The following is a 26,593-nucleotide window of genomic DNA, read 5'->3' on the forward strand; positions in this document are numbered from 1 at the left end:
TGCACGTGCCTTTGCATAGGCATGTAGAGTCCAGACGTGCACATCAGACATCATCTTCTGTCCCTGACCCCGAAGTTTGGTGTTTAGGCAAGGCTGGTGGGTCGCATTGCCTTCCTGCATCCCCTGTTTCTGCCCCACCTGTTTAATGCTGAGGATATAGGTGTGGGCAGCCATGCTTGGTTTGCATGTGGGTGCTGAGGATCTTAACTCAGTTTCTGCTGCTTACACAGCAAGCTAGCATTCGTTGCCACCGAACAACTTTTCCAGATCTGTTTTCTTGTGTGGGAATAGGTAAGTATAGAAATGAACTGTAAAGAATGAAAACACAAAGTGGTAGACTAGATGCAGACAACTATCTTATATGAGAATCTGGTGTGGGACAATTCTGTATTCTGTCAGTTAAAGTTTTAAATAAAAGCTGATTGGTCAGCAGCCAGGCAGGATGTATAGATGGGACAACCAGACAGGAAGTAGAGGCAGGTAAAAGAGAACAGGAGAATTCTGGGAAGGAGGAAGCCCATTCCCCCCCAGCCCTATCCAGACACCCAAGAAGCAGGATTTTACCTGCCTTGCTAAAAAAGCTGCTGGGCCATGTGGCTAACATATACTAGAATAGTGGGTTAATATAAGTTACAAGAGCTAATACAAAGCCTGAACTAATTAATGGTCGGATCAGTTTATAACTAATGCAGATTCTCTGTGTGATTTTCTTTGGGACCTTACCGCCTGTGGGAACTGGACAGGACAGAAACCCCAACAAGCTGGTCCTCATGTTATAAGAATCATCTGTTCAACATCCCAGCCAGTATTGGGAGTCATTTTTTTAAATGTGAAAATACTTCATTATAATTGCTTTTATTTTTGTGCTTCTTATAATTCCTTTGCAGCATATTTGATTTTATTGACAGTGATGGCACAAGTAAATGTTTTAGAAGGACTTTAGTAAAACAACAGAACAGCATTTACTTCGTAGAGTATAGAGAGAGTTTGCTATGCTAGCAGCCATTAGACTTAGCTGAGTGATTTTGGCCAAGTTCCTTAACTTTTCTCCACTTTGGGTTCCTCATTTTAAAAAGAAAATACATAGCCTAGAGGAAGTTCTTTTTTAGTTATGTAAATTTCTTTTTTTCTTTTTTTTGGCTTTTTTCGAGACAAGGTTTCTCTCTGGTTTTGGAGCCTATCCTGGAACTAGCTCTTGTAGACCAGGCTGGTCTTGAACTTACAGAGATCTGCCTGCCTCTGCCTCCCAAGTGCTGGGATTAAAGGAGTGTGCCATCCCCGCCCAGCTTAGTTATGTAAATTTCTTTTGTTTCTTACTGGCTCAGCCTCTGTGAAGTGGGTACCATATGTCAGTATCTGCACATGGTACTTAATAAATAGATATTTTTTAATTTTCAGTAATTCGTAGTGTTTTAATAACTCTGATTTTGGTTCAAATGCCTTCAATAATTGATAACTCTTTTGTGACTATGTTTTGATATATTCTGACTGTTGCAGAAACTAAAATTTCTTTTTTTCCTGTAGGGAAGACTCCTAGTTAGTATTAATGGAGTCTTAGTGTGTGCCAAAGTGTAGTGTTGGGAAGATTGATGGCATTGACTGTATTGCGTCTGTCTATTAAATGTTTGCATACATTGGACCCTTTGACTTCCCAAGCAGTCCTATGAGGTAGTTAGATTACCTACAGCTTTATGGGTTTAAAAACAAAACAGAGGTTAAGCCTGAAAAAATATATATAAAAAAATTGAAACTCTGCTATCTGCCTCCAGAGGTCTTCTTTCATTTATTTTTTGTGGGGGAAGATGCCCTTTTAATAAATATACTTTTCAGTTTAGTGAAAAGTCTCTTCCTGTCTTCATTTGCTTTCATTTAAATTATATTTTGTGTTTTACACTGAGACATTTTAGGAGGAGATGATTATCTTCAATGGTTTCATTAGATTTTTTTGTTAATTTTTTTTTAAATTGTTGGTCAAGAAGTAAATACCCTTAATGATCTTAGATACAGGTAATTAAGTAATTTATCTTAGCATTATGAGGCCATTTACTCTGATGTCATTTTAGTATTAAATTACATGGAAGTGTCTAATTTCTTGTGATTGCGGTTGGGTACACAGCTGTGTTTCTTAGATAAATGATTCTGACATTGTAAGAATGTGGGGGTGTTTTTATTTTGAAGTAGTATAATGAAATTCAGGAAGTACATAATTATCAACTTCTGGCTGTTTTTCTCCTGCAGTCTGTGAAATTAATGCATATGTGTATGTATGTGCATAACTGCTCTGACATGGTACAGGCAGTGTAATTATCCCTCACATAATTACTGTCTGAACTGAAATTGGTTTTAGTTTTGAATTTAGAATATTTATTTATACATTATAGAGAACTGTTTTCATCTTTGAATTTCTAAAGTAAATATTTCTATGAGCTTATGAACTTTGTTACATATTGTTGATTTTTGGTACTCATGCCTAAATTAGTAGTCTTTTTCTGGGTCGCAGTTATCTTCCTTCTTAAACATTTAGTCTGTGTTCATTAGTTTTTCTTCTTTTCTCAGTGCTAGGGATCACGACTCAGGGTTAGCACACGCAGGCCGGTACTTTACCAGTGAGCTGCTTTCCTAGCCTTGGTGTTGTTTACGTTGGGAACTCTTATTACACTTATAAGAAGAGTTGTACCATTTTCCTTCTGACTGGGCATGTGGTTCATAGGCAGAACACTTGCCAAGCATGTCTGCAACCTTGGACTCTGGGTTTGAATCCAGTTTCCATATCTTATTGTCTCTAGTTTGTTTATTTTTAGTTCCTATAATCTAAATAGTATTTTTCTTGGTAACTTTTATTTGATTTTGAATGTTACTTTTATTGTTGTCATCATCTTCATCATTATCATCTCAGTGTGTAACCCTGGCTGGCCAGAACACCTCCATCCTCCTGCCTCAGGCTCTCTAGCACAGGGACGACAGAGAAACATCATCATCCTCATCACACCCAGCCCCATGTGTGTTCTCATGTGCATGCACACACTGTGGCTTTTATTCCTGAAATTGTGTTCTTGTTTGAAGCCTATTTGCTGTCTCACCAAAGTAAAAACAGAAAACACACATAGTTTCTTCCTAGCCCAGGTTCTCCCCGAGTTCTTGCTCAGTTCTGTTCAGTTATATTATTATTTTTTTTTTTTGGTTTTTTGAGACAGGGTTTCTCTGTACAGTTATATTATTTTTATATGTCTAATTTAGCGCTACTCTTGCTCCTATTTTAATGGTGATAATGACACCCTGGAGCTTTTTTGCTTCCTGAACCCAAAGAGTCAGTTCAATGTGGGCGGTGAGGTGAGGAAGTTGGGCTAGGGAATGCTGATAATGTTTGAGGGCTTTGGTTTATAGTAGTGGTTCTCTAATGTGGGCCGACCCCTCTGGCAAACCTCTGTCTCCAAAAATGTTTACATTATGATTCATAACAGTAGCAAAATTACAGTTATGAAATAACAAGGAAAATAATGTTATGGTTGGGGGGTCCCCACACCATGAGGAACTATATTAAAGGGTCACAGCATTATGAAGTTTGAGAGCCACTGTGAGAGGGAAGTGGAGGGGCAGTGCAGGTACTTTCACTTGCGGTGGTTATGTGTTCCTCTCTGTCTTATAATGAACGTTACTGGACTTGTGTATGTTATGAATCAGAGAAGGAAGTTTTTTTTTTTGAAACAAGAAAGGGTAGCATTGTAAGAGTAGTGTCCTGAAGAAGGGAAGGGACTAGAGATCTCAATATGATTGTGATACAGGGAAATTGGGGTCCCCTCTAGGTGTTCTTGGTCTCACTAATAAAGGAATTTAAGAGTAGACTCAAGTGGAAACTGAAGGACTATTTTATTAGCGTTTAAAAGAAAACCCCAAGTCTGGCCAGCTGTAAACTTCCACTGCTGTGCAGAGGAGAAGGGTAAACGCCATGCCATTTAAGCTGGCATGGAGGGCAGAGACATGGAGATGAACGGCAGGGGGATTAAGAGAAACATTGGGGGAACCCAAAGTGATAGGGAAAGCATGCTGAGAAAGAAGAAGGAAGTGAGTCACTCTAAGGGGAACCACAGACTGACTTACAGGATGCGTGGCTGTGGCCTCCAGTACGTGTGTATGCCAGTACAGTATTTCAACAAGAACTAAGGATTCTGCCTGTGTCTTTAGCATGGATTGAGGTGAGCCCACTGTCTTAGGGGGATTGTCCTCTGCTAACTCGAATGTTAGGTCTCCACCCAGGCCACAGACCCTATTTTCTTGACCAGAAGAAGTTTTTCCTTACTAGGCTTTTATTGCTACTCTAACAGAAGGATTGACTATAAAGTAGTGTGGACACTTTGAAGAAGAAAGGCCTAAAATTTGAGTACAAATAGAGATGAGTTTTAGATTTGTTAGTAAGTTGAGTCATGTCTGTATTTTAGAGTCAGAACTCTGAGACCTACTTCTAAGTGACGGCTTCCCTTCTGTTGGTGTTTTGTCCTGGATAATTGTTGTAGAAGACTCTCCTACACTAGATACCTGTAGCCTTGGACTTCCCTTCCCCTCTGCCAGCCTCTGATGTCTCAGGATATTGCCAGATGCCCTGAGAGAAAGAAATTGCTTCTGACTTAGAATCCCTTTTCCAAGGTGAGGCTATTGCATGAGAGTGGGGAGGGCTGTGTTGGAGCTCAGGTTGTCCTGAAGAAGAGCAAAGGAAATGTGTGTACACACTAGTTATATCCTTTATCTGTGGAATCCGGAACCCCCTGAAATATTCCAGTCTGTTAGTCTCTAGTCCTAGTTCTTGATTGTTCCCCATTCCTCTGGCCTTTAAATAGCTGAAGTTCCCATTAGTTTCTGCTCTGGGAGACAAGAGTTTACAAACCATATCAAGGCCATAGCAGTTCCCAAAGTATGCTAGAAGGAAGGCTGTCTAAAATCAGACCCTTGGGAGGCAGGGCAGCATAGAAAGCCAATACACTAACTGCCTTTGCATCCTCTTGTGTAATTTACACATACTTGGAACTTCAAAATAACAGCAGTTTAACTGGACTATTGTCTTAAAAATGGGTTAGACAGAAGAGCCCTTTAAATTAAAAGATGTTAAATTTCAATGAATATTTTCCATTAAATTACTTTTATACTTTCTATCCTTAATTTATATTTTGAAATTTGGAATTTCCAAATTTTAACTATAAGTGGTTTTCAGTAAGGACAGCATTTTTCCCTCTGATTGTTTGGGAAATGTGTTGGAGCTTCCTATGATGTGTAACAAAAAAAAGAGAAATACAGTGACCCTCCAGCTCACTGATATGATCATCTTAAGATCCTTTTTACTTTTCAACTTTGGTATATAAGGAATCATGAGGGAGGCCTGGCTCTGAGGAGCTGACACTTATGATTGTGTCTGTTCTCATTTGGGGGGTCTTAGAATAGTGTTCTCCTGGGCCATAGATTTTTTTTTCAGTGCTTCGCCATGGTAGGCAGTGGGTCCTACTTACAATTTCAGTTTCTGTGTGTTTGGATGGCTTCCTTTGTTGAGTTTTTAAAGAGAGAAGTTAAATGTGTTGAGACTGTTGGGTGCGGTGTGTTCTGTTCGCCTTACTCTCAAGTACTCCAGGGCACTTTTTCTTAAATAGACCTTAGGCTTTAATATTTACACAATATTTTATCTTAAGAATTTTTGATAAACTTTTTCTCATCTTTCATCTGGTCAGTGATGTCTTCAGCTTTGTTTTTGTTTGTTTTATTTGTTTTTTCTTTTCCTTTTTTATTAATATTTATTGAGCTCTACATTTTTCTCTGCTTCCCTCCCCGCCTCTCCCTTTTCCCCTTCAACTCTCACCCAAGGTCCCCATGCTCCCAGTTTACTCAGGAGATCTTGTCTTTTTCTACTTTTTACTTCTCATGTAGATTAGATCTATGTAAGCCTCTCTTATGTATCCTCATTGTTGTCTAAGTTCTCTGAGATTGTGGTTTGTAGGCTGGCTTTCTTTGCTTTATGTTTAAAAACCACCTATGAGTGAGTACATGTGATAATTTTCTTTCTGTGTCTGGGTTACTTTACTCAAAATAATGTTTTCTAGCTCCATTCGTTTTCCTGCAAAATTCAAGCTGTCATTATTTTTTTCTGCTGTATAGTACTCCATTGTGTAAATGTACCACTTTTTTTTTTAATCTATTCTTCGATGGAGGGGCATTTAGATTGTTTCCAGGTTCTGCCTATGACAAACAAAGCTGCTATGAACATAGTTGAGTACATGTCCTTATGGTACGATTGATCATCCTTTGGATATATACCCAAAAGTGATATTACTGGATCTTGAGAAAAGTTGTTTCCTACTTTTCTGAGAAATCGCCCCACTCACATCCAAAGGGGTTGTACCAGCTTGCATTCCCACCAGCAATGCAGAAGTGTTCCCTTTTCCCCACAACCTCTCCAGCATAAGTTGTCATCAGAGTTTTTGATCTTGGCCATTCTTATAGGTATAAGATGGAATCTCAGAGTTGTTTTGATTTGCATTTCTCTGGTGACTAAGGATGTTGAACATTTCCTTAAGTGTCTTTCAGCCATTTTAGATTCCTCTGTTGAGTTCTCTGTTTAAGTCTGTACTCCATTTTTTTTATTGGAGTATGTGTTCTTTTGTTGTCCAACTTCTTGAGTTCTTTGCATATTTTGGAGATCAGACCTTTGTCTGATGTGGGGTTAGTGAAGATCTTTTCCTTTTCTGTAGACTGTCGTTTTGTCTTGTTGACCATGTCCTCTGCTTTACAGAAGCTCTTCAGTTTCAGGAGGCTCTATTTATTAATTGTTTTTCTCAGTGTCTGTGCTGCTGGGGTTATAGTTAGGAAGTGGTTCCCTGTGCCAATGCATTCAAGTGTACTTCCCACTTCTGATGTGGGAGTGTCATATATCAATCTGTTGATTTCATTGGTTAAGTAATAAACCAACTGCTTGGGCTCATAGCTTAGAACATAGGTGGGTGGAGTAAACAGAACAGAATCCTGGGAGGAAGAGGAAGTGAGCTCAGACTCGACAGCTCTGCTGTCTGAGGCAGAGACGCCATGCTCCCGGCTCCTGGGCGGATGCGGGGATAGCTCTGCTCTCTGAGGCACACACGATGAAGCTCTGACCCAGGATGGACGTAGGCTAGAAGCTCTCTGGTAAGCCACCTCATGGGCTACAACAGATTATAAGAAATGGGCTAGTACAGGTGCGAAAATTAGCCAGTAAGGGCTAGAGCTAAAGGGCCAAACAGTGTTTAAAAGAATATAGTTTCTGTGTAATTATTTCAGGTAAAGCTAGCCGTGGGGGCGGCCGGGTGCCGGGGATGCAGCCTGCCGCTCCTTATTTCAACACACTTCCTCTTCTTTAAGGTTCAGTGTGGCTTTATGTTGAGGTCTTTGATCCATCTGGACTTGAGTTTTGTGCATGGTGATAGATATGGGTCTATTTTCATTGTTCTACATGTTGATATCCAGTTATGCCAGCACCACATGTTAAATACGCTTTCATTTATTTTGATATTTTTTGCTTCCTTGTCAAAGATCAGGTGTTTGAAGATGTGTGGATTGATATCCAGGTCTTCTATTCGGTTCCATGTTTTTGTTTCTTTTTTTAAAAACGTTTTTTTAAACACACTGCACTGCATATTTTTTGGTAAAGAGCCATTAATCAAATCAGAGGTGCAGACTGGAGTTTACTGGGCTATAGGTTTATCTGTATCTTTCTTTCTTATGTTTACTTTAGGACAGGCAGAACAGTCTTGTCAGTGGGTAAGCTAGGTATCAACTAGTTTGAACAGTTCCTGATGTGCTAGAATATTGTGATTGTTGTGCACCTTAAGACTGGGTTCCTGGGTTCACGGAATCACTGAAATTCTTTATTCTGCTCCTTCTGGGTGGGAGAAGAAAGCCCGGTTTGGGCTTCTTGGTTACCAAAAATGCAGTAAGAGTTCAAAAGCCATCCAGTCATTCATTGGACAGTACTGTTTAAATGATGTTTATACGGTTACGTGTCTTGGTTTGTCAGATTATTTTTATGTTAAATTTAACACAGAATGTATAGGTCATAACTCATCTTGCTCTAATATATGGTTTTTCCGCCACAGTTTTGAACTTTCTGTTATTAGAGTCCTAAGTTGTGGGGATGGGTGAAAGGCTTCTATAATAACCTTGTGACGTTTTATCTGTATAGCAATTCAGAAATTTCTTATTGTTGCTCTCCTTCAGTTTTTTTTCTTGCCATTGGTCTGTTGTCAAATGACTTTTAGAATGTCTTCATTCCATTATACCTAAGTTCTGTCTCAGCAGGGTATAGATTTTGTCCTACGAAAATGATGAATTTAAATTATGTTTTCTAAACTTAATATGTTTTTTTTTGTTTGTTTTGCTTTTTCGAGACAGGGTTTCTCTGTGGCTTTGGAGCCTGTCCTGGAACTAGCTCTTGTAGACCAGGCTGGTTTCGAACTCACAGAGATCCGCCTGCCTCTGCCTCCCAAGTGCTGGGATTAAAGGCGTGAACCACTCTAAACTTAATTTAAATAACAGCTATGAAGGATGAATGCAGAGGAGTTTGAATTAGCTTTTAGGTATTTTTAAAAGGTGTTGTACACTTGTGTCAGTCAGTGTGCTGCTTAGTTCGTGTCCACTTCACACAAACATGAGTCACCTGGGAAGAGGGGCCCTCAACTGAGAAATTGCGTCCATCAGATTGCCCTGTAGGCAACTCCATAGATCATTTTCTTAATTATGAGGTGGACAGGACAGCCCTACTGGGCAGTGCCACCCCTGGACATGTAGCCCTGGGTCACATAAGGCAGCAAGCCAGTAAGCCATGTCCTCCATGGTCCCAGCTGCGGTTCCTGCTTGCAGTTCCTCCCCGACTTCGCTGTATGACGGACTGACTGTAACTTATAGGGAAGTAAACCCATTGCTCTTCTGGTTTTGGTGAAGTGTTTCAGCACACCAACAAAACCCCAAGCAGAGCAGTTACTTGTGTTTCTGTGACAACATGTCTGTCAGAGACAGTCTAAGGGAGAGAGGGCTCATTTTAGCTCGAGTTTCAGTGGGTTAGTCATGTACTCGGACAGACATCCTGGTGTGGGAGCATGAAGAGAGGAGAGGATGCAAGCTCGCCTTGTTCTTTCTTCATCTGCGGCAGGGCTCCCAACCCTTGGGATGGTGCGATCCTCTTTCTAGGTGTGTCTCACTTCCTCCTTAATTCTTTCTGGAACAAACCTTCACAGGCATACTCAGCAATCTATAAATCCTAAAGCCAAGTTCTAAATATAGCCAAGTTGATGATGAAGACAGCCACAATGGCCAATATCCAGATTTTCTAAAGCACAAACCACAGCTGTTATTCTGCATCACTTTTTCGCTGTTTTCTTTTGCTCTTAATGCAAAAATGCAAAATACTTAGACTGACCCCCCCAGGCACCTCCAACATTGGCCCTTCCTGTGCCTGCATTCACTCTGTGCTGCCTACCTTTCCACAGCTGCTGAGTCTCTTTGAGCTTCTTGTGCATTTTTTTCAAGCCTGCTCTATATATTCTGTTCTCTTTTCCCTCTCCGTATTTTCTCTCCGTTTTTCCGAGACTGCCCTTTCTTCCTTGAGTCACATCATTCCTGATTGTTGTTCCCCGCGACTCTGTGTTGATGCGTGTGTGCTTGTCTGCTCTCATTTCTTGTAGAGATCATCCTTTATTTGAGCCAGTGACAGACCCCAGAGATGATGATACTCAGTTGTACTCTGCATGTTAGGCAAAGCTGTTGTTAAAGAGAATACACTTACTGTTTCCCTTTTATCCTAGGAGTGGGCAAATGCCAATGTCAGCGTCCAGATTGAGAACACTGTTCTGTATGGCTACTATAGTAAGTATCGTTCCGTTTCATTTTCTCTTCCGCCTGCCAATCAAATTTAGAGTGAGACTACATGAAGAATCTTAATTTTGATATTAGTTGCAAGATTATAGTTTTGAACACGAGGAATAAATAATATGCATTTGTTCTTAATATTCTGAGACATTTTAAACCTCCTCTATGTTCATTAATTTTACTTGTAACACTTGTTGAGGATAATTTAATCAAGTTATTTGAAATCTCCTGGTTGTGTTAAATGAGCCATTTCTTTGATACTTGTGTTTTCTAGCGTTCCTTCACAGACTTGAGGGTAGTAGAGTGCACTCTGGGAGCTTCTTCTACTCTGCCAGCTTTAATCCAGGGGCCATGATCGCTTGGCCTCTTTCCCTTTCTCCTCTCATCTGGTATTAGACTGGAGAAGGTGTAAAGAGCCACCTAAGTGCTTCCTGTTTGTGGATAGTCCCAGATTCAGGCTTTCCTAAAATAAGGTTTAAATGCATATTCTGGAAACGGATGCCATTTTTAAATCAGTAAGTCAATGTTAATAAGATTTTACTAGGTTATTATATTGGAAACTGAAAAATACACAGACATTTCAAATGCAGGAATAGTTAAGAAAATCTGTGTGTGTGTGTGTGTGTGTGCGCGCGCGCACGCGCGCGCACACACACACTTAGGCGTGTGAGTGTGTCAGGTCTGGGCGCGGTTCACTCCTCCCGTCATAGGAATCGTGGGTGTTGAATTTGGGTCAGCAGAGTGAGTTGGTCACACCTCTTACTCACTGAATTATTTTGCTGGTCCTAAGTGAATGATTCTTTTTCCAAGAGGCTTACTGGATGGTAATTCAGTAATTTTGGTTCTGCTCTGTGTCTTTTTTCCTGCTCCATAAGAACCATGAAATTCCTTTAGTTTAGGTTTTAGAAGATTTTTATAGTATTTATATAGAATGCATTTTTATTTACTTGTTTATTTTTATTTTTAGAGCTTGAAGAACATTTTACTAGTGTTTAAGAGGAAAACATAGTGCAGGTTGTGGAAAAGCTTAGCTGCTGCCAGGAGAGACAAAAAAATAGTAATGCCTTTTAAGAAATGATGAGCCCTCCCATGAACAGAAGTCTGCTAGTCAGCTGAGAGAGGAGCCTCACGTCCCCAATATGTGGCTCAATACTTCTGGTTAATATAGTAACAATAGACGATAAGATATAAACAGTTCTGTTTTAAGTTTTCTCTCCAAATCCTCTGAAATGATAGAAACGACCTCTTTAAACATTCCTTTCTGGGGACTGTGTCTGCCCTCTGCCACAGTGCAGTAACCACCCTGTAGGCCTTGTGACAAGATAACCAAACTTGCTAGTGAACTCTGAGTCTGGGAACCACATCTTATCATTGAACTTGGCTGCCACAGCATTGACCTTTTGTTACCAAGGTCACAAGACACTTGTAAATAAGGTTATTGCTTTAGGCAGACTTTTAAATTTGATTCTGTCAACCTATAGAGAAGGATTTTAGTATTTTTCTGAATCTTCCCAGGATAGTCTTTGTCTCCTCAAAGATAAAGTGTCCTGGTCTTATTTTAAATGCAGAGGAAATAAAGCTAATCATTACTAATAGTGGGGTGCCTTGGGGATGGAGGGCTGTATTCTCTGCAGAAGATAAGGTGTGCTGAAAAATCATCTGTTGGCATCTCGATTTTAGTTTTGCCTCTGGTAGCCAGGAATAATTTGCATTGTTTTGTTGCTTTTGGACTGTTTGTTGTGTGTCTGGCACTCGGGACTGACATTTTGGGACAGAAGCTACTCCCACTCCCTTGACTTGACCATTTTCAGGAGTTCTGGTGGTTGTCCTTAGAGCAACGGTCTGTCCATGTCTGTCAATTTGTCTGTAGTTTTGTTTAGTTGCTTAATTGTTGCTCTGTGTTTTATTTATTTATTTTTAAAGTAGCTCTTTTACCAAAACTGACAAGCTGTCTCTGCTATGGGCACGCTGCACCCGCAACTCCTTTAAGCCAAGTATCACTGCTGCCCAGAGCTGCAACTTGAAATAATTCAATGACGTTGTATAGTTACAGAATGCAGTGTCTGGGTAACAAGGCTCCTCTCCTTAAACAGATAGCTTAAAAAAGTGAAAACAAATTGTCTGTTTTAGTATTGGAATGCATGAATGTTGCCACTACATGCTTATGTCTGAGTGGTCTTGAATGTATGAGTTTACTGTGTTCTGTGTGTCTTGGTTACAGCTCAGCTGTTACTATTGCAGCCAGCCACCCAAGCTCAAAATTTATCTTTGAGCATTCTGGCCATTAAAACTAATAGAATAGGGATCTAAATGTCAACTGGATGTAGCTCATATTAAACTTGGTTTGTGCTGTTCTGTTTTGTTAAGAAGCTGGCTCTGAAATCAGATTATGGCCTACCCTTTCTCAGACTCACACTTGCTTTTAAAGTCTCTCTCTCTGGAATAAAAAACTGGCAGACAAGAAAAACAAAACCAGAACAACCAAAAATTATTGGTTTATAAATTTATTGGAATGAAATGAAAATAAAATTTATGCTTTGGCAATGCTGAAGCATGCATGGACAGCCTATACATGGTGGCTCTGTTGAACTTCTCCGTATTAGGTTTCATGGTCTAAGATGATGAGGATCACTGGCCTGGTCTCTTCCTCAAGAGGGCACCAGATCTCAGTACAGGTGATTGTGAACCACCAGTGTGGTTGTTGGGACTTGAGCTCAGGACATATTTAAAAATCTTTAATATTTGTAACAAAAAGTTAACTGAAAACTTTAACACAGGGTTAATAATCAAAAGGCTACATAGGTAACCTTAAAACAGAAATCTAATCTTTCCATGTCTATAGTTCTGGGCAAATACTCAAATGTGCAAACTTTGCTTTTTAGCTTCTTTAGTTCCATTTCTGACTGTTTTTGCCTACTAAACTATGTCATCCTCAAAACATGGTTTTTATGTTTAAAGGTTTACCCTAAAGAAGGCTCATGATGCAGGCATAACATTAACGTTGCAATACACTGTGGACCTCACACTTGGTATCTCAGTGAATTTTCCTGACCCATTACTTTTACACTGTGTTAGAGATGGAGAAATTGGTGTTAGTGATCATCCTGTTAGTGAGTGGCAATGCCCAAAGTGGATGTTACAACCTTAGCTGGGGCTGTTTGCTGTTAAGGGAGCTAGCTGCTTTCTAGTCAGTGGCTCTGGGAGTGTGACCTGTGGGAATAATTAGTAGTATTAAAACCCCAGCGCAATTTCATGATCATCTGGGATCTTTAAATAATTCAGAATTGTTCCAGAGAGATTATAATTTAGTGTGTCTGTCTTAGTTAGAGTTTCTATTGCTATGAAGAGACACCATAACCATGGCAACTCTTTAAAAGGAAAACATTTAATTGAGCTTGGTTCACAGTTCAGAGGTTTGGTCTATTATGGTCATGGTGGGAAGTGTGGCAGCCTATAGGTAGACGTGGTGCTGGAGAAGGCGCTGAGAGTTCTACACCTGGAATCACTGGAAGCAGAAGATGGCTTGACCATCTGAGAACTCACTTCCTCCAACAGTGCCACACCTACTCCAATCAGGCCATACTTCCTAATAGTGCCACTCCTGGTGAGCAAGCATTTAAGCACGAGTCTATGGGAGCCATAGACCACCATAGGGTGTAATAGACAGCTTGGAAATCTACTAGTAAAAAGTAATGATTCTGATTTAGCACTCAGGTTGAGAAACTGTGGTTTAAGTGAGTGGCTCTTCATATGACATCTCGTGCGCATGTGTGAAGAGAGTTGAAGGCTGCAGACAATAATACTGAATCACTGAGATCTGTTTTACTTTGACTGTTCTTGAAGTGTATGTTTTTAACAACAAAAAAATCTACTTGCAAATTATTTGGCAGCCATTTTTTCATAGACTGTTGAAATTAATATATCTTCTCTAAGCCGAACCCAGCTTTTAGGTTCCTTAGACTGTGAAAGAACTGGAAGTACAGCTGCACCCCCATTGTGCCCAGTATCCCATGCCCGGGTTTGATAATTTGCCTGATCCACTCTGTTGGCGGGGGAGGGGGGGTGTTTCTCTCCTGCCTGGTTTCTGTCCTCCCACCAGGTCCCACAGACGTTTAACCCCAAAGAAATCACACGAAGGTCTGTATTAATGATAAACTGATTGGCCCATTAGCTCAGGCTTCGTAATTGCTCTTATAATATATATTAGCCCATTATTTTAGTATATGCTGGTCACATGGCTCTGTATCTTTTTCAGTGGGGCAGGTCACATCTTCCTTCTTCTTTGTCTGGACAGGACTGCAGAGGAATGGCCTTCCTCCTTCCCAGAATTCTCCTGCTCTCATTGACCTGCCTCTACTTCCTGTCTGGTTGTCCAGTTTATTCTCCCTGCCTGGCTACTGGCCGATCAGCGTTTATTTAAAACATAATTGACAGAATATAGACAATTTTCCGGCACACCACTCAAACCTGGATAACCATTGTTTATCTCTCATCTGGTTTCTCACATTTAAAAGGGGAGGGTGGGACTAAAATTTTGGACAGTGAGGCTCACAGTTGCAATCACACACATCCTGCCACACTGTTGTGAGATGAGTGCTTTACTGTGCTCTTCCACGGAGCCATGAAAGCTCCATCCTCAGTGGTGGGTATTTGAGAGTCAGTTTGCTGCTTCCAGGGGGCACTGAATGCTGTCTCCAGCCTTCTCTTCCTCTGAAGAACACAGCGAGTACAAGTATAGTTTGGACCCGCCGTTGTTGTTCCTTCTAAAGCCAGGTTTATCCACTGGTGTTCTGGCATCGTGCCTAAGTTCCAGTGTTAGTGCAGCAGAAGGGCGGATACCATCCCAGTGCCAGGATAACCAGTGCCTGTGCTGCAGGTGAAACAGTCCCCGTGGGGACATCTGCAAACCTTCGAATCTAGAAACCATATTCTTACTGATCTGTTAAATTCATGGAATTTTGTTTTGTTTGTTCATAGAAAGTTTCCACAAGTAAGGCTGAGCGCTGCTGGGTAGTCAGTGTTTGGGTAGTTCCCAGCTAGTGGGGGTTACTGCTGTTCACTTCCTCTTCCTGGAACTCAGTGGAGGCTGAAAAGGGCACCCTGCTGGTCCTGCCTCTTTGCTCTCTGGTCACAGGGTCTTTAATCCAGAAGCTCCACCTGGGGCATCCTCTTACCCAAGACCCTTTAAGGGTTCATTTTACCCTTCTTGTTGTTTCTGTATCTTTCTTCGTTGTTCTCATACTTCTGTGCAGTGTGACAGACTGCTGTTATGTGGCACTTTTGTTTTCAGCTCCGCTTGACTTTTCTGTTTAGGTCTGGTACAGAGTTCTCCTTGTTCCTGTCTTAGTCTCTGTTTTACTGCTGTCAAGAGACACTGTGACCAAGGCAACCCTTAAAAAAGGAAAGCATTTAACTGGGGACTTGCTTACAGTTTCAGGGGGTTAATCTGTGATCATCATGGTGGGTAGCATGGCTGCACACAGGCCGGTGCTAGAGCAGTAGCTGAAGACTTGATGTCCTTATTCACAGGCAAAGAGAGAGAGAGAGAGAGAGACAGACAGACAGAACAACCCTGGGGCCTGGCACCCTAGTGACACATCTCATCCAGCAAGTCCATACATCCTAATCTTTTCCCGTTAACCAGGAACCAAATGTTCAGATGTAGGAGTCTATGTGGTCCATTCTTACTCAGACTACCGCAGTCCCTCAGGTCTCTTTCTCTAACTAAATGGTTTCAGATTGACTGTTGTCTTTAGCTTTCTACTGTTTCTTCATTGGAATTTTTTGTGCTGTTGCCTTTGTTCTGGTGGTTGCTTTAACTGTACTTGAAAGTGTAGTATGGCAAAGCCAACCATTTTACCGCTTACCGCCTTACAGAATTTCATTTAAATGTATTATTCTGGCCTTCACTCCACCCCCCACCAAGTTGCCTGGTTTAGGTTTTGGATGCCTATAGAGGTTGTAGAAATGAGGAGTGCCCAAATCCTGTGTGGGAATTCATAAGATGATATTTATTCTGTTCATCTGTGATTTACCTTTTGGTGACCTCTAAATGCTTTCTCTTCCTTAGCACTGGTTAGTTCAAGTGATCGTGTTTTGTTGTTTCTTACTGTTACATTAATATGCTATATTTTACTAACCATGTTAACGTAGTGACCACATGGTTGTTCTTAGTTTCAGCTAACTTGAAACACGTCTTCCAACAAGATCTATGTATACATTAAATGATTTGGTCAAATTATGTTTTGCATTCTGTGGATGCTCCTATAGTGTAAACAATTCCAGATTATTAAGCTCCTTTCTTTCTTTTTTTTTTCTTTCTCTCTTTTTTTGTTCTATGAAGAAATTCTGTAGTGAAACAGGAGTGTCAGAGAAGACACATATGTAGTAAGTTATGGACTAAGGGAAGATAAAGTAGACCTGGCCATTTTCAACTTCTGTTTCATTGTCAGAGTTTGACTACTTGAGAGAGCCTCTAGGAAGTTAGTCCTCATTTCCTGTTGGTTAATTGCTATTTGTATCTGCAGTCCTTCTTGCGTATTTATTTTATTTGTGTGTTTACATGTATGCCTGTTTGTGTGTGCACCATGAGTGTGCAGGTATCTTCTAAGGCCAGAAGAAGACATGGGATTCCCTAGAACTGGAATTACATTTGATTGTGTTACCCAGCACAGGTGCTGTGAACCCTCTGCAGAGCAGCAAGTGTTCCCAGCTGCTTAGGCATCTTTCCATCCTTTTCCTGTGTATTTTGAACCTGAAATTAGTCTTGCTTGTCTTGTGTTACTTTAATAGAACAGTGAGACTGAGTGTATTGAACAGAAATACGTCGGGTTACAGTACTAGAGCCTGGGAAATACTGCAATAGAATTGCTTGCACCTAGAGGGCCTTCCTGTTGTATCATGCTGTGACAGAAGAGCAAAGAGCACAAGAGACCCATCCTTTTACAGTCTGCATAGTCCTAAGATAATGACAGCAATGTGTTCATGAGTGTATAATCTAGGCATCTTCCATCAAGTCCTGCCTTCTAGCACTGCTGTATTAGGGCTCGGGCTTCCAATACATGAGCTTAGTAGGGCTTATAACTCCTAGAATTGTTGTATTTGGAGCGGCGGGGCTGCATCCCCAGCACCCCGGGCTGCCTGCTAGCTTATGCCCCGAAATAACAACACACAAATTGTATTCATTTAAATAGTGTTTAGCCCTTTAGCTCTAGCCCTTACTGGCTAATTCTGATATCCCGATCAACCCATCTCTAATAATCTGTGAGCACCAGTTTTACCGGGAAGATTCTAGCCTACGTCCATCCTGGGTCGGAGCTTCGTTGCGTGTGTCTGCCTGGGAGAGGGGAGGATGGTGTCTCTCTGAGGCTTCTGCCCCGAGAGGAGAGCTGTTGAGTCTGAGCTCACTTCCTCTTCCTCCCAGCATTCTGTTCTGTTTACTCCTCCCACCTATGTTTTAACCTATCAGGGCAAGCAGCTTCTTTATTTAATTAACCAATGACCTTCCTCCATCATAGAATCTTGTTTGAAAAAGCTCATCGGATTTATCAGAATTTTGTGACTTTTCTACCTGCAAATGCTGATCAAATAGTACCAGTTCCATACTATGAAGGTTGTAGACACATGGTTAGTGACATGTAAATAAGTAGTAAGTAGATGTTCCTGCTGATGTCCACTCAAACCCTATCAGAGATTAGTGATGGGAAAAGTCAGTATTGAAAGCATTCACGTACAGTCTTCTTCATGTTCATCTGTATGGCAGTTTTTATTTTGGAAATGTCTGTAATGATGTATTTAAGTGCTTTCCAGACACGATAAAGGCTGAAGATTTGTTGTTTGTGACTCAGGTCTGTAAAGTTCCTTTGGTAAGACAGAGTGTCTTGTCCCCTGTCCCCTCACCTTTTTAAAAGAAAATGTTGTCAGTCACCCAGGATATTCTGAAGTCGTTTCCTCTTCATGTAAAAATTGTTTTCATTGTCTTCAAGTAGAAGCTAGGAAAACTGAAGCATCTTCATTTGTGTGACCTGCACATTCTGCATCTGAACAGACTGTCAGTTGGTCCCCTGGAAGTCACAGACCTTGCCCACTTGTGATTTCAGAGACGCATGAACCTACGGGTTTTCTCCTTACATCCCTCTATTCCTTTGAGTGTTCCTGGTTGGTTCTTTGCTGTCTTCTCTGCTGCCTACCTCTTTAATGTGTCAGTGCCCCAGGGTTTAATATTCTGACTTGTTCTTTATCTCAATTAATCCCTGGCTTATTTTAAACTGTTTAATCTTCAGACCAGTTCTTTATCTCAGTTTTCATCTCCCAAACCTCTCTGGCCTTGTTTCATACAACTCTCTTCTGTATGTAAATGCCTAAGATGGTCCATGATGCTAATGCTCTCTGCCTCCTCAGATCTGTGCCCTTTGTTGCCCATTCCTCTTGTGTGCTGGACCTAATAATGTGCTTTTAACAAAGCAAATTAAGCAAAAAGTGTGGTGTATCACTTCTGATGTGGGGCTTTAAGAGATGAAGTTTTGCCTTGCTTGTGCACCCTGGTTCTTTTCTCTCCCTTGCTTTGATTAAGCATGCTGCCTTGCAGTCTCCTGCCTCGTATAGAATGGCTCACATAGTAAGGGAATGAAGTAGCTTCCAGCCACAGCCAGTGTGAAATAGAATAGACTAGACAACACAGTGAGCAGATCCACCCCTGGTTGAGCCTTGCAGTAACTGCTTGTGGCCAGTTGTAGCCATGGGAGAAATTGTGAGCACTACCAGTGAGTTAAACTTTGCTTATATGCATGGCCCATAGAATCTTTGACAGTTCATGTTCTTTATAAATGTAATTTCTGTTCTTTTTGTTGTTGGTGGTGGTGCTGTTTTTGTCTGGATCACATTGTGTAGCCAAGCTTGCTTTAAAGTCAGAATCCTAAATGTTGGGATTACAGGTGTATACCATTGTGCTGGTTTTCCATGCCCCTTTCAGCCATGAAGTTTAGACATGCCATCAATATCTATATTTTCGTCAGTATCTGTTGCTGTGATGAAACATTTATTTAAAAAAAAAATCAATCTTGCAGGATAACTTAACCTCAGGCTTCAGAGGCCTCAGTCCAGGTTCGAATCGATTGCTTTGGGCTTGAAGTCAGACGGAACATCTTCATGATGGGAATGCAGTGCAGAGCTTCTCAGCCCACACTGGCTCGGATGCAGGGGAATAACAGGAATAGCCCAGGACTAAATAGATCCTCTTCAAGTCCTGCATCCCCCAGTGGGGGGCCACTCTCAAGGTCTCACCTCCTGCCGACAGTCCACTCAGAGTTAAAATAATCATTGAATTAAATATTGGTTAGAGCAGAGCCCTCACGGTCTGCTTCTGAAAATCCCTCATGGACATACCCAGAGGTGTGTGGTACATCTCAATGGGTGTAGAGTGGGGTGCAGATATTTGTGAAGTCAGTATTTCTTTGCATTGAGTTTCCCACTTGGAAATGGAAGAAAGATTTCTTTGCATTATTGTATAAGTGAGCCTAGAGTTTTGGCCATAATCAGGTAAGAAGATTGGCAGATTCCTCCCCACCAATAGAAAATTGAACTAAAATTGAATAAAACTCCACTACTGAAGTACTTTGGAAACCAGTGTAATGTCTATAACATGTGGGGAATTTAAGAATTGCTGCGACTATGTTGGAGTTACATCTGTCCTTGACTGCTAGCCACCGCTGCCTGCCCTGGCCTGGAGCCCCAGATTGGTGACTGGGGATCTGTCAGGCAGGCCAGGCCACAAGGCAGCTCTCGAAGGACCGCTCAGCTGCAGGCACTCATTGTGAGTAGTACTTTCTAGTCTTTGGATGATCATTGGTTTACTCAGACACAGAGACAGACACCAGAAAGACAGGCTTGGAAAGGATCAAAACAAAGCAGGAATTAAAACAATAATCAAACAGCTGAATAAAGAACTTAGTGGAAATAGACTTGAGAGATTTAACGCAGACAGTGGTTGATCAAAGAGACAAAGCAGGAACTGCATTCTTCCAGCAGCGCAGCAGCCCTGAGTGGGTGCTATCCAAAATACAGAGCTCAAATGGTATTGTGTCAAATGTCGGTTCAGTGCCTTGTCAGAGTTCAGAGAACCATCCATGCTAGGGGTATAGCCGTTCATCAAACAGGTTTTCTATATGTTAAATTTAGGTGGCCGACTTCAAAGCAGCCACAGTGAACTGGTTCAAAGCATAAGGAATTTAAAGAATTAGAAGGAACTGAGACTAATGGAAATTTTTCTATAAGGAGCTAGAAATAATTTTTAAAAGACCAAATAGAAATTCTGAGATTGAGGAGTTAGAATAGAGAAATGAAAACTCTGCTAAAATACCCCACTGGTAGGTTTGACGTGGCAGGAGAAAACCTCAGTGAACTTGAAGACAGATGACCCTATCTGAAGATCCAAGGAAAAGAAAGGTTGAAGAGAAATCAATAGAGCTTCAAAGTGCTGTGTGTTAACTATCAGACTCTTTCCAAAAGAAAAGGAGAAAGAAGGGGCAAAAAGTTAGAGGAAATTATAACCGTAACCCAGCCCACACATTTAGGAGTCAGTGCAGCTCAAATAGGAAGAACAGAGAACCACTAAAATGTCACTTGAGAATGTAGCACAAAGGGGAAAAAGTCTTAAAAGTTGGGAAATTCCTGAGTGCTTTTGTCGATTTCTAGCTGGTCCCTAATGGGAAACAGTGGCAGCAGAAGGCACTGGATTCCAGTAGTCCAGGTATGGAAGAAATGGACAGATTAATTAAGGATCCGGTAAGCACTGATGTTACCCTTCAAGAAGTGAAGACAGAGTAGACGTTCTGCGGCAAAACTTGGGAGAAGTAATTGCTAGCAGGACTTCCCAAAAAAGATAGTGAAGAAGCCCTTCAGGATGGAAGGGAATAACACTAGACTGTAGGCCACATTCACTCGCACGCACACACGTGTCATAAGAAAGCTTTGTAAGGTAAATGTTTAGTAGTTAATATAAAGATAATTTTTCTCCTTTCATCTTTATAAAATAATCAACATTACATAAAACCGTAATTATAACACTACAGTGTTGGGTTTCCTTCATAGATAAATAGATAGGCAAGTTGGCTGACAACTCAATAGTAACAGTAAAAAGAAAAAGAGGAAAAATTGGAACTATACAAGAAAATAGCTCATATATATAGATAGATATAGATAGATATAAATATATAGAGATATACACACACACACACACAAACACATCCCTGGGACTATTAGTTGGAATTAAATCGCAATAAATTAAGGGATGTATTAATTCCTATAGCAACCACCAAGAAAATCATTCCAAAAATATACACTGAGAAATATCAGAAATCAAAATGCTATACTAGAAAACAATTATTTAATACAAAATAAGAGAGTAAAAGAGAGGGGCTGGGAGGCCTGGAGAGGAAGGCAGGAGTAATGATGAGATGCAAATGGAAACTGTAAATACATCTTTATCAGAAATTATATTAAATGTAAATAATGTAACTACTTCATTTACATTAGCCATTGATTGACATAGAGGGTTAAAGAAAACCCTTGTAATCAGTTTCCTCTCAGATCGATAACTTCTATTCAGGGTTACAAATAGAAGAAAAGTAAATAGATTAGAAAGAGATACCATACAAACAGTAACAGCAGCAGTTGCAATAAGTGTATTAATATCGGACAAGATGAACTTTAAAATGAGTATTACCTGAGACTAAGGGATTTTCATAGTGGCTAAAGAGCTAATATACTAAAACATGTATTAATAATTTTTAATGTATTGTTAATAATGACTATAATTATGTAATATGTTCTAATCTTGGGACCCAAGATACAAACAAAACATGATTGGCTGGTTGTGGTGGTGTATACCTTTAGTCCTGTTTATTTGGGAGACTGAGGTTGATGCATCACTTGAACCTCTTGAGTTCAAAGCACTATTTTGGATCCATAGAGAAAGGAAGAAAGATAATTGATTGCCAGACAGGGAGAACATAGTTGTAAATCATATGACAAGAAATGAGCATTGATGCTATTGCTATTAACCAATCATAACACAAGCTGATCAGCTAGAAATGAGCAAAATATTGAATAGGCATTCTTACTCTTGGAAATAAATGAATGGCTAATAAATACATACAAATGCCAGCATTCCTAATCACTAGACAAATGTATTTCTAGAGAGCTATGCTGAAATGGCTGCTTAGCTGAGCTGTCTCCTAAAGTACAGCTGACCTGGTGGTTTAAACAAGCAACGTCCTCATGAGGGCCTGAATGATCTAGTCCTGTAGGAGATGATAGGGCTGTCTGTCTACCTTAATGTCCTCTTGCCTTCATCCCCTTCACTTCACACTGGAGATGTTTCTGCTGGGGCGCCTGATCGGGTTCATGGTTTCTTACTACTCATCAAATACTTTTTAGAATTTGGGGAGCATTAGCTGTTCAAGTCCATAGCAGATTATAATACACATATTGTCAAGTATACAGAGAGTCTTCAAATGCTGCCGCTGGGGATGTGAAATGGTACATTGCTTTAGAAAACAGCTGTAATTTTCTTGAAAAGGTTAATCTGTTATATGACCCTGTAGTTCCACGTCTAGAATCAACCTAACCGAAGCAGGCAGTGCCCACAAGCCACATGTGTTCACAGTAGCCTCAGGCTGTGAATAGGAAAGCCTAAAGCTGGTGAAGCTTAAAGAAATGCTTGCCCTTATAGTGGACTGTATATTCGGAAGCTGAGTTAGACATCAGCAAGCCCCTAGGGCTGTTCTACACCGGGCCAGGTGTTCACCTGCCTGTGGTGTCTGCCGTCGGTGCTGCAAATGCACAGTTGAATACCTGCAACAAAGATAGATATACAGCCATTGAAGCATGCTCCTTTTTATGTCAGCATTTGCAAAAACAAAGAAGTTCTGAGCTTAATGAGGAAACCAGATGAAAAAGATGATCATGAGTAATTCCCTGTGTATGAATTCAATATACCGAAAAGCCAAATGTCTGTAGCAGCAGTTGCCTCAGATTGGAAAGCAGTTGGGTATTACTTGCAGACTGCCACAGGCAGCCTCTTAGAAGTACTCTAAATGTGGACCGTGGTAATAGTTACACAAGTTTTTAAATTTACCACCTCTTTCCCTTTGGCATATGTAATGTATGAGTTTTGTCAGAGTAAATTCCTTGTTGATATTAGAGACAAGTATGGCAGTCAGTATAGTAGCTACATAGCTGGAAAGTTGAGGGCACTCTTCTGGGCACTATTAGTTGGAGGTACCAAGGCTTTAGGAAAAAAGTCACTGGGGTGTGACATCCCAGAATACCTGACATCCTTTCCCCCTTTTCCTTGACCATTGACCATGAAGTGAGCACTGTGTTTGACCATGCTCTACCATCTGGCAGCCCCACCGTCCGCTCACATTAATCCACCTTCTTCGACTGACTTCTCCAAACTGTGAGCCAAATTAGCCTTTCAGGTATTCATGATAACATGAAACTTAAGTACTTAACTTTTGCTTTTTATCATTTTATGTGCTTTTCTGTAGTTGGAATCTTATGCTTAAATTGAGGATGAAGAAAAGGAAAATGAGACTAAGTTTTGAAGACAAAGACTTAGAAATTGGAATGTGCTTCTTTGCCTTGTGTGAATCATGGCCTCAAGAGTCACCTGTTTGTAAAGTTTATTGCCTTGTACCTGCCTACTGCTATTTCAGCTAATGTCTGTGTAGCTTTGAAGCAAGCATTCTAGTCGTCAGTTGCTAGACAACGTGGGAGTAACAACAGAAATTGCCTAATCTTTTTTCCTGGTTATTTAATTATCAATTATTCCTATTAAAAATAACCTTGTAGTGTGAGCTGTAGAATAAATACTATAAAGAAGGAAACAACAACAAATATGAACAAAATGAGTATTGTTCACTGTACCAATTCCAAGTTGATGCTCGCCAACAACTATATTCACCGTTCTGTATTCTCAGTGCTAATACAGGAGAATGCTGAGTGGCTTTGCTTTTCTCTGAATTTATCTCACTTATCTCTTACATTTAACAAAGTAGCTGAGAAATTAGCAGTGTGAAAACAGCCCTTATGTTGCAGTTTCTCTGCATCAGGAATCTGGATGCATCTCAGCTGGGCCTCCTGCAAAAATGCTAGGGAGCTGTCTGTGGGTGAGAGTCTTCCTGAGCATCAGCTCCCCGAGTTCTCACTCGCCTGTTGACCAGCAGCCTGAGTTTTGTACAGCAGCTTTTCTGTAGGCCATACTACAGTATGACAACTGGGGTATCTAGAAGAAAGAGAGGGACTGGGTGGTCAAGATAGAAGCCAGAGTCTTCTGTAATGTAATCTCAGAGTGACTTTGATTACTTTCTTTATGTTCTCCTTACAAAAATGACTTGTAGGTTCCAAGAGTTGAGATGTTGCCTCTTTTCCTTATTGCAATATAATCTCCTTAGAGTAGGGCTCTGCATTTTTATTTAGGTGTATGCCTAACTCTGGAGTGAAGGCTGAAGCATATTCACGGTGCTTAGTCATGGAACACATTATCTAGAGTCTTTTTCTCTGAATAGAGAGGATCATTCCACTTAGGGGTTTTATATCTTTTAAACGTAATGCATGCTGCATAGGTTAATTATTAGTTGGCCAACTTTGCATGTTGTAAAAAATAAGAATTGGTGAAGAAGGTGGCATTTTAAAAAGTTCTTTGCTGCATTTGATTTGCTCTTCTCTCATTTAGAATTCTTCAGGCAACTTGCATTGATACAGGCCTGTGATTTTTCTCTTATCTTATTCTTCTCAGGTTTATGCATGAAGAGTCGGGTAGCTTTATAAAACGAATTGAGAAACCTTTCTCTTGGAGAATGCCGTGGATCACAGAGCACAGCATGGCTTCTCCCTTCCATATCCTGTGGGTTACTAATTACCAAAGGGAAAAGGCAGTTTATACCACCATTCCTGGTCCCTTAATGAGTAGTCTATTATCAGCAGTAAGTTATCAAGTCATTCGTTATGAAACCTTCTTAACTGTGTGATGGTTGTTAATTCTTAGAAGCTGTTTGGGAATGCTTCCAGTAGAGGGCGCGGCATCGCTTTCACCCTCTCCCTTGCACAGGGAGCAAAGTGTGATTCCTCCCTGGCCGTTTTGTTCTCATTCCGCAGATGACCAGGAAATAGCAGCTGTCACAGCAGCTGGGATGGAAGGCTGGCCAGGGCTGGTATGTTTTGTCATAAGAGTCTAAAATTCATTTCTTCTCTGCTCTTCATCCTCAGCTCATAGTCCCTTAAGATCAGAACAAGTCCAAAATGACACTGGAGTTCTTTTAAGCCATTGTGTTATCAATTTCAAACAGGAAACAGGAGAAAGGGAACAGAAACTGAAAGGAATATGGATATTGGGAGTGTAGCTTCCCTGTGTTTCTTCAGCAGGATAAATGTTGGAGAAATTTGAAAATGTTCTTATTCCCAGAGTATAGTATCTTTGTACTTTGACCCTCCAAGATTAAAAGTTTTGTGATGACTAATTATCCTTAGGGTTGGGGACTGGACCTTGGCAGGCCAGGCAAGCATCATACCACTGGGCTAAATCCCTGTGCTTTTTTTACTTTAACTTTGAGACAGGATTTCAGTAAGCTGTCTAAGGTGTTCTTGAACTTGATTTTAGCCAGATGGGGGATGAAGAGGAGCTTGAATTTATGATCTTGGTACTTCAGCCTCCAAATTAGCTGGAATTACAGGTCTTTGCAGAAAGACTTATCTGTTACCCTTTATCATAGTGCGTTGGGTTAAAGGTTAACCATTTTACTGGTAGTCAGGAGGAAAACATTCTTGAATTTGAATACTTCAGAAGCCTGGTATATTTAAGTCCATTTTACATGTGCTGGCCTCTGGTAACACAAAGCATTTACAAGGTGGATTTCTTGTTTTTTGTGTATGTAAAGAAAAAGAGTGTGAAAGATTAGCATGTGGTCTTTGCCAGTCTCTCTTTGTTTGCTTGTTTTGCTGGTTCATATATATTAAATTTATTTAAATTTCCTAAGAGATCATGAATTTAATTTGTGTCAATTTCTATGCATGTGAGATTATTTGTTAATGTGATCTTTGATATTAATAGGCTTCTTAGCCCAAAACCTGCTTTCTGTAATTTGGTAATGGCAGTCTTTAACCCAAACACAAGTAAAAGTACACTTTATAAAGGTGTCGGGATTTATAGGGTGTTGAGTGTGGAGTGAAGGAGGACGTCCTTTGCCAATGGAGTCCAAGGCACATCTTTAAATGCAAGTTCTGGTTCATGACAGTATAAGAAACTTTCTTTTGCTTTTCTGTTTATAGATATAGAAAGATGATTGAGGGATAGAAATAACCCAGGAACAAACATTAATTTAGTTCTATCTCTATAGTTCAGCATTTATGAGCTAAAGGGCAGAAATCCTGATGAAGGGCACTGAAGAAAAATAACCTGATAGAGAACATGGTTTAGCCTGGGATTTCAAGAAACTAGCATTTAGGGAAGGTGTCTGGTGTGCTTTGTGGCCACTACCTATAGAGTACAATCGCTGCAATTTTTTCTGATTCTTGCCGCCTTGGAGAAGTGTTCACTCTCGGAAAGTCTTTTCCTCTTGAATTTTCCTCCCAGTCAGTCTCTGCCCTAGACAAGTTTTTTTTTCTTTCTATTTTTCTGATTTCCCATGAGACTAGTATGGCTACTTTGTAGAATTTCTTT

At 40.5% G+C, this 26,593-nt stretch overlaps 1 protein-coding gene across 1 annotated transcript in view; it reads left to right on the forward strand.

Annotated features, from left to right (window-relative positions):
- Lmbrd1 (LMBR1 domain containing 1) overlaps positions 1–26,593 on the forward strand; it is a 91,905-nt gene that overhangs the window by 6,418 nt on the left and 58,894 nt on the right. Inside the window, exon 3 of the mRNA XM_005359882.3 lies at positions 9,810–9,870. Coding sequence (XP_005359939.1) covers positions 9,810–9,870 — 61 coding nt within the window. The remainder of the gene's footprint in view (positions 1–9,809; positions 9,871–26,593) is intronic.

Source organism: Microtus ochrogaster, linkage group LG2 (assembly GCF_000317375.1).
Source record: "Microtus ochrogaster isolate Prairie Vole_2 linkage group LG2, MicOch1.0, whole genome shotgun sequence".
Classification (NCBI taxonomy): Eukaryota; Metazoa; Chordata; class Mammalia; order Rodentia; family Cricetidae; genus Microtus; species Microtus ochrogaster.